Here is an 8981-nt window from a genome sequence, read left to right as displayed (position 1 = left end):
CTAATTTTGTGTTCGACGGTCCTTCCTAATGTAAATTTACCTGTGATAGAATTTGGATGGCGGGTGTTAGATTTTTGAAGAAAACATTAGATGGGCGAACCTACGTAATTTTAATCTTTATAGACAAATACAACTATAAGGAAAACATGAAAATTGGGTAGGACAGTTGTCCGGGTTCATCCGCCCAGGGTTTGTCACTTTTTGAATAGATTGGAAGATTCCACGAAAACAACAAAACCGAATTAAAATGATCTACTCCTAATTTGGTTACCCTACTTTTGGTTTTTTGCATTTTGGTTATTTGATTTTTTGAATTTTGGTCAAAATGTGTTTTGAATATGGTAGAGTGTTTATGAGATATGTGTGTAATGTATTTTGCAACATGATTAGTATTTGAAAAATACGTGCAAATACATTTTGTAAGTCTTTTTATTGACCAAAATAAAAAAAAGTCAAAAAGCTCATCTCCCCCTACTTCTTACTTTTCCTCTCTAAACCCCAAAACGTCAAATGAGTTCTACGAAAATGGGTTTTGAAAATAGGTAACCAAACACCCCATATCATCAAGTGGACTCCTCATGGATCATAAAATCGCTACACCAATTGCAGAGAAATTGGAAACTCTGTTTCTGCCCATTGCAACAGCACCAATATGAAAGAAAGATCCCAACAACAGGATCAACGGAGGCGCGTACCCCTAACACAAAACAAGCAGCTATCTAAGCAGTTTTTGAAGACTGTTCTTCCGAAGCGGGAGCTGTGGCGAATTGGCTGTAACAAAGTCACTGACTTCCGTCAAATTACAGAATTTGTGCTCCAAAAAATACTGCGCACACACAGCTGTAGAAATATTTCTGATGCCTGAGGGAAAACTTCAACCATTTCTTATTTACTTTTCAAGAATGGCTCTGTTTCTCATTATAGAACAAAGTTTATCTTTGCCTTTTAACAATACTCATCACCTTGTCAATAGAATTGCCATGGCTGTTTTTCACTCAATTAACTTATGAAACGAAATGTAACTGTATATATCCTTAGACCTTTACTTAGGTAACACCTTTGCCGTGGGGGAACAAGGTCACCTATATCCAAAACTCCTTATATCGCCGCCCTTGCGCGTCCATAGGCGCCGTTGAATTGCATCTCAATATGTTCATGTATTGAAATTTAGCAATGCTCTGTCTCCTGCTTTAGTGCGACACCCCTACAGACTGAACTTCTGGCCATCCAGTTAGCCATCACATGGGCACTGCATCATAATTTTAATGTTGCATTTATTTATGAGAAAATCTTATTCACAGAGGAACTGTGAATAAGATTTCTAATGCTTAATCTCCGTCGTAATCTATTACCGTTAATAGATTATTTTTAATTTGGATCATCCAAAACACTTTTGGACGGCCGAGATTGAGCAAAACCGTGAATAAGTTTTTCTCTTTATTTATTCTGATTGTTTAAATGTTGTCATGCAGTTGGCAGGAAGGTCTGAGGCACACTTTGCGGACACATTTACACAACCTTGGTCGAGAACTTTCCAAATTAGCTTTTTGCAGGTTAACCAAGGTCGAGCGTAAAGACACTCACCCGGCACACTGGCTTGCTGACCGGGTGATGCGATCCCCATCTTCATCTCCGGCAGCTCGGGAACACCTTTTTGGACGGGAGACTTTACTGTTCTCGGTTTGTTGTTTACATATATAATAGTACTTGTCTGTATATATTTCGTTTGTATTTCCCTGTAAACAGTCTTATATTTATATCGATGCATTTCTATCGTTCTCAAAAAAAAAAAACTGATTACATGCAGGTGATCTTGGACCTTGCTAAGGGTAGGCTCTCGTCCAGTGCAGGTTTGGTCCAGTCCGTTCTGTTTTGATCAAAATATTAAACGATATCCGATCAACGTGATTTTTGACGTGATCAATGTTCTCGATGAAATCTAAAAAGTGAACGATTCCGATAATTATTTCGCCCACAATTGGCCGAGACTGGATGAAACTTAACCAAATTTACACTGGACAGGAGCCTCCCATGCTTTAGGGAGGCAATAACAAATTTTATTTAAATCGCATACCACAAAATGCCTTCTACAAGGAATGGAACCTTGAAAAATCAGACACCGACGATATTAAAGTAAGAAAAAAAGAAAATGAATAGTAAAATGCTTGAAAGATAGAGATAAAGACAAGTATGTACAGTATTATTGATGGTGACCACATCACTCAGCCGCTTGCTTTCAATCCTCACATAACCCTTCAAAATGTTATGCGCTTTCATTCTCAATCTTCGCTTTCGCAAATTTTACTTCTTTAAGATGTAATTGAAAGACGATTTCACGCTCAGCTCACGCTGATGCACACAAACATGAATTGCGCCACTTGCTTCCAAACCCAAAATAACAGCCTAAAAAAATGAACCTTGCTAATCACATAGACATTTGTGAATAGATTTTGTTGCGAAGCCCACCATAGGTCTCACACAAAGATCCGAGTCGTTCATTAACTGTTAAACATTTGTTCAAGAATCTCCGTGAAAAATAAGCTCAATCTACTACCTATAGATGCTCGATCCAATAATCTAAATTTTCATTCAGATTTTCGGATAATGAAAAGTTAGATGATTAGATCGAGCACCTATTGATATTGGATGGAGCTAATTTTTCGCGAAGATCCTTGAAAAAATATTTTACATTTAATGAACTACTTAGATCGTTTGTATGGGACCCATGATGGACCCCCCACAATAAAATCTATGCACAATTTATGCAAAAATTATCTGTGTGGACAGATTTATCCCAAAAAAGCAGCTGACAACTTGATCACTCGTGGTATATAAGTATTAGTATGTTCTTTACATGAATTTGCATCTTTTTCAATTTTTAGCCCAGTACTAAGTTTCTCTCTTGAGAAATTTTTGGGTACCGGTGATACCACGTGGCCGTGGCCGTGCCCATATAGTGCCGAGCAGTCCATCCAAGCCATTCAAAAGTGTATTGGACGGCCTACATTAAAACCCTCTCTTTTCTCTCACCCCATCGCTCTCTCTCTCTCTTTTTCTCTCTCCAAATCTGAGCCATCCAAAACCGAAATGGACGGCCTGGATGTGCCGAGCGGGCACCACGTGAAACCCACCGGACACCTCTCTCTTTGCCCAAATCTGTAGTCCAGCTTGTTTGCCTCTGATGCTTTCAATTGGCAAAAAACACAGATTAAAACAAGGCCCCTAATTAGAAAACGCCCATTGTAATCCGATTGCAGCACACTTTCATCAATCCTCCTCCTTCCAAAAGAGTACATTGTTGGCAAATTCCCATCTTTGTCTCAAATCTTCAAGGCCTCAAATCACAAATGAGCAAAAGACAGATAATTCTTGTTTCCATAGAATTATCTGAGCTCGACCCATGTTCGGCTTGTTAAAAACTCGTTTAGGATCGTGTCGATGTATAGCCAACCAATCTTTGATCATATTTTGAGTACCATGAAATTTTTTTCAGCTTGACTTAAAGTAAAGATCAATAAACTTAGCAGGGGAAAACCAAGCTATTCAAGCTCAGGTCATAAGAATACCCGGCTCAAATGCTAAACAAAACACGAAAGCTCCTCTAGTTTCCATACCAAACGTATAACGGTCTAGTGTTAGGCTCGACTCGCTCATTTTACAGTCGTTCCATACACACATCTCTATCTGTTATCTGTTGCATCTCATTTTCTTTTCTCCCCAATCGAAGTTACAACACAGCTACAGATCAACACCATACCTCCAAAGTGAACGAATTCCCGGAGATTTTACCATTGCTATTTCAATAACCTCGATTGCTAACAAACTAAACAATCTGATCCTCAGAAAACCATTTCACTTGCAACCAGAAAGCTTGATTACGTACGTATACTACCTGAACAGAAACTTCCCGAATGCTAATTAACCACAATCTGCAATCAACAGTTACAAAAGCAAAACTAATTCTCCATATTCAGTTTGAGCAACATATCAATAATCTGGCCTTTATTGCAAAACTTGATCAGCAAAAAGACCACAGTAGCAACTACAACAGGGAGAGTGAAGAAAAAAGGGAAAAAAAAAAAAGAACTCTCGACATTGAGATTTGAGAGAACTTAGTTTTATTAGTACAAAGAATACATATGCTAATGTACATACCTTTGAAACCATCAGATATAGATCAAACAAGAAATATACCCGAGTCGAGAACTGGGTCAAAAGTTAAAGAACTCATTCCCTGCACTGCCAAATCCAGTAGGAGATTGCAGTACATCTTGTAAACAATATCCCTCAATCGAACCAAACCCATCAAGGAACCCATCAAAAAACCCATTATCCAAACATACATCCCCTCTCTCTGCCCCCTTCCCAATCAAATCCTCATCATCTTCTTCTTCTTCTTCATCATCATCCACCATGACCACCTCATCTGCCACTCCGGTGGCATTCCCCTTCTCCTCCTCCACCTCTGCCGCCATTGTTGGCATGTGACCTTCGAAAAGCGCCATGTGCCCAAACAATTTGTCTTTTCGGGAAAAACTAGTCCCACACGAGCACTTCCACTTGGACTCGCCGCAGTGCTTCAAGTGACTCTTCAAATCCGCAACCACCGAGAAGTTCTTCTTATTACACCTATCACAGGCATACATCTTCGGACAATGGCTCCTCTTGAAGTGGTTTTTAACGCATATTGCTGATTTCAGAGGCCGAAACTTCCTGTGCGATTTGTTCCGATTGCACCCTGAAAACGGGCAGGAAAACCGAGTCCCCTTCTTCCGGTGGACCATTGAATCCGACCTCTCGGGTTTTGCCAAAGCCTCTGGGGTTTTGAACTGGTTCCCGTGGGCACGCATGTGCATACGGAGATTGGCATCGCGCTTAAATCCTTTCCCGCAGATATCACAGAAATGGATGTGTTCTGCTAGCAGCTCCACCGCATCGAGCTCTACGATGTCCCAGTCCTCAATCGCAGTCGGAATCTCCTCATCCTTCATATCTTCGTCCTTGACCTTCAAGTTCACCACATTTTCCCCACTGTTCATACTCGTTGGGTCTGTTTGATTGGGAAAAAGTCGAGAACCAAAATCAAACTGAAAGAAGCTCAAGTGAGAGCAAGTAAAAGAAACCAAAATTTATTCTTTAAAGCTATCGAGTTTCGATGGCCGTAATGTAGAGTACAAAAGAGAATCAAATTCCAAGTAATTCATTACCTTCTAATATTCGGATCAATTCAGTAATCTTCTTATCTTCAAAATTCGTATTTTAAAATTTTCTTAAGAGTCCACATTTCTTTTCATTTTTTCGTGTGTATCAGCATATGTTTGTGATTAAGCAACGAATCTAGAATTACCACGGGCGAGATGGCAAGTGAAGGGACTAAATTCTCACTTAGTTTAAGAATGTGATTCCTAACTGAATATGTCATCACGAATTACATTCTTATCTCAATCTGCTTCAAACGTAGAGATAAGATAGCACATTATGATCTCATTCCCCACAAGATTTCTGTCATCCAAAATAAGCCTAAAGCATCACTGAATCAAATACATGTAGCAAAATAGTTGATCTTTAAAATTTCCAAGTTTGATTGCTAAAAATAGAAACACAAAAACATATGCAAGTACCAAAAAAACCTTACAATTCTTAAACATCATACCTTCCTTAAGAGAATTTAATTTTATCAGAAAAGAAGAGTAAAAATGAAAGACGAATCATAAATAATTTTTCCCTTGCAGAAACTCGAAAGAAGAAATTTAAATCGAGAAAAGAGTTCTACTGAGGAAATCTCTAATGTTCTCTCACTTCCCATCATTCTCTTCCTAATCAAACACAGAGGATTAAAAAAATTCTACTTCCACAGCTGTCTACCAATTAATCAAATAGCGATCGAATTCGTAATAGGAAAATGCTAATAACAGCCGAATAAAGCATGAAAATGACAAACAAGCATAGTTTTCTATGTATTTAAGTGTCTTAAAAAGTGTGAAAAGTATATCCGAAACTATGTTTTTTTCGTATTCTTCCTGCACTAACAACCCAATTGGGCAATCAATAGCACAACCGTTCGTAATATTCAACGAACTCATCAAATAACCTATAAAAAAAAAACCCTAAATTACCTACGAATTTCAGATCTCCCCCAGCATCGCCCACCAAAACCGGCCTTTCCAAACTGGAACCGCTCGGGTCGGGTTTTCCCGTTTGCTGAGTGCAGGCAAGGAGGGCGGCCCCGTTGACGATGATCTGGTGGATCGCAGCAGAGATCTCCGCCGACACCATATCCATCTCACTTTTTCCGATCAGAGTATTACTGTTAACAGACTCCGATAAAAACCGCTGGAGAGAGTCCATCCTCGATCGGACGGTCGAGAGGTTCCGCAGCGGGACGCGCGCGTCGCCGCCGCCGCCCAACTGGTCGGATCCCGGGGGCACGTCCGGGACCTGGAAAAAGTCGCCGGAGTACGTCATCGTTTGTTGGGTTGATAAGCGTTGGGGAATAGACAGATGGGTTTTCGTCAATGGTGGCGAGAGAGAGGAGTTGGTGGTGGTATTAATATAAGCGACGCCGCCGGGATTGACTTTGGTCGACGGGGAAAGGCCAAATTAAATCCCACTTGCACAGTTGCACCCCTTTCCCTATGGCGAACACGTGTTGTTTCGATTCTTTTTGGGGGTTTTTTATACTACTCCGTAGGAGTATTTTTTTTGGAATAACTTTCACTCACCCCCTTTGGTTTCTATGTAGTGGCACTTCACTACATATACCTAGAGCTATAAACGAACCGAATCGAGCCGAACTCTATTAAGTTCGGCTCAGGTTCGTTAAGGTATGAGTTCCGCTCGAGTTCGATTCGAGCCTGAACAATTTGGCTTGAGTTCGGCTCGTTAAATTTTTTCAAGGCAGTTCGGCCCGGTTGGATTCGTTAAGATGCTAGTCTGGCTCGAGTTCGGCTCGGGTTCGATTTGAACTTGAACATCTTGGCTCAAGTTTGGCTCGTTAAACTCAAATGAATCGTCGAGCCGAGCCGAATCTAAGCTCGAATTGAGCTTGTCAAGACTCAGGTTTGATTCGGCTCAGCTCATTAAACTCAAGCGAACCCAAACTCTCTCATTGATCATATAGAATTTAGGAGAAAAATACGTACTGAATTATATATACAACCTTAAATTTTTTTACATTTACAAATAGACCCCTATTGAATTATTAATTAAATTTAAGTATAGGTTCGCGAACATAACCGAGCCGAATACCGTTAGGCTCAGGTTCGGCTCATTTACGGAACGAGCCTAGAATTGAGGTTCAGGTTCAGTTCGTTTAGCAGACGAATCGAACTCGAACGGGCTCTTACCGAACCGAGCTTCGAACAGTTCGCGAATGACTCAGCTCATTTACAGCCCTACATATACCCCTACTTCATGTAAGGTTGCAAAATGAATCGAACTGTTCGTGAACTATTCAAAATTTCGATTCGGTAAAAACTCTATTGAATTTTATTCATCTACTAGTATTCTGCTATGTACACACGTTGTCTAGGTTTGTGAGCCTACTATAGCAGAATACTAGCAGACGAATCAAACTCGATCGAATTTCTACCAAGTCGAGTTGTCAATAGTTCATGAACAGTCTGATTATTATATTCGTATCATTAGAATTGCAAATATAACATTGAATTTGTACAAATTTATACACGCACGTAATAAAAATTCTATTACTTGTACGTTCATAAGCTTTTAAGAGTACTATAAATTTATAATTTTACATGATTTTATAGTATTATTATTATTGTTATTATCATCATCATCATGTATGAACTAATTTATGTACAAACTAGAGTTTGGTTGTGCCTTGCAATGCGATTTAAACACAACTAAAATGAATTGCGAAATTATTGACCACTCTGCCAACGAAAATGATTTATATTAGAAGATTTTTTTCTTACCCTTTTGTTTATAATAGTTTACAAAAAAACACACACACCAAAAAAATTGAAATTGATCAACCGATAAACAAAAATATTTCTTACCATTTTGTTTAGTTTACTTTCTATCTTCCCATAACAAAAGAGAGTTGGGATAGAAAAAGTTAGAAAAGATTTCGCCATACTTGGGGGAGAGAGAGAGAGTGCTAAGGTTTCAAAAGTTACTTCCTTTCTTATTTTAAAATCTGGCTCTTTTTTGGCAATGAAATTTTATTACTTTCTATCTTTTCATAACAAAAAAAAGTTGGAATAGGAAAGGTTAGAGTAGCCCTAGAACTCTTCTCAGCCGTAGGATTTATGAGGGATAAGTTTGAGCCGTTAGATTTATGTATATAGGATTCAAATATTAAGTTGTTTTATTATATAGATTAAAATATTATTAGAACTCTGAGCCATGTATAATAGGACAAATATATGATATTTTTTACTCATTAAGACTCGTTAACAAGTTTAATTTCGGCTCAAACTTAGGCAAGCTCAACTTGAGCTTTGCTCACCAACTTTTTATTAAGCCCAAACTCAAGTTCGCAAAAAACTTAAAAAAACGAACTTGAACATTAAAAAACTTGCCTCAATTCGACTCATCGTGTCACTCCATGCCAGCAGTTTGTACCAACATTTAATGACCAAATGAAAAACCAAGAAAATAGATCTTTCACCAATAATAATAATCTACTATACTAAAATAAAATAAAAACAAATTTATATTCCCATCTTTCCATCCCCTTTGATAAGCACCCGATATTGCAATATAGGGTGCGCTAGGTCGTTAGTTTAGTCTAATTTCATTGCTAATTTGGTTATCTTTAAACTGCTTTTGCTCTTAGAGTTTGTTAACCCTGTTTTGTAGGAAAATCACCTAACAGTGAGATCTTAAAGCATAAAGCGTAACCAAGGCATGTCGAATGCCGAAGGTGACCCGACACCAAGGCAAGGCAAGGCAAAGAAGACCAAAGCAAGGCAAAGCTAAGCGGCTGGAGTTAAGGCAGTCGGCATCGATGGGAT

General features: G+C 38.8%; 1 protein-coding gene across 1 annotated transcript; it reads right to left on the bottom strand.

Moving 5' to 3' along the window:
- Positions 1–3987: 3987 nt before the first annotated feature.
- On the bottom strand, positions 3988–6650 carry LOC131302486 (zinc finger protein STOP1 homolog). Its single transcript, XM_058329155.1, has 2 exons — positions 6117–6650; positions 3988–5050 (listed from the first exon to the last, which is right to left on the bottom strand). Exons 1-2 carry the CDS (start codon positions 6463–6465, stop codon positions 4212–4214), a joined length of 1188 nt encoding a protein of 395 aa, XP_058185138.1. The 5' UTR covers positions 6466–6650; the 3' UTR covers positions 3988–4211.
- Between the last annotated feature and the right edge of the window lie 2331 nt (positions 6651–8981).

This window comes from Rhododendron vialii, chromosome 10a, assembly GCF_030253575.1.
Source record: "Rhododendron vialii isolate Sample 1 chromosome 10a, ASM3025357v1".
Taxonomy (NCBI): domain Eukaryota; kingdom Viridiplantae; phylum Streptophyta; class Magnoliopsida; order Ericales; family Ericaceae; genus Rhododendron; species Rhododendron vialii.
This window is presented reverse-complemented; position numbering and strand designations above follow the sequence as displayed.

What these genes read in the sequence shown, in the direction of transcription:
- LOC131302486 (XM_058329155.1), bottom strand. Translation starts at nt 6,465, where the DNA reads ATGACGTACTCCGGCGACTTTTTCCAGGTCCCGGACGTGCCCCCGGGA. An exon ending in GGGAGATCTGAAATTCGTAG is followed by an intron (nt 5,051 to 6,116) that starts GTAATTTAGGGT and finishes CCAATCAAACAG; the next exon opens with ACCCAACGAGTATGAACAGT.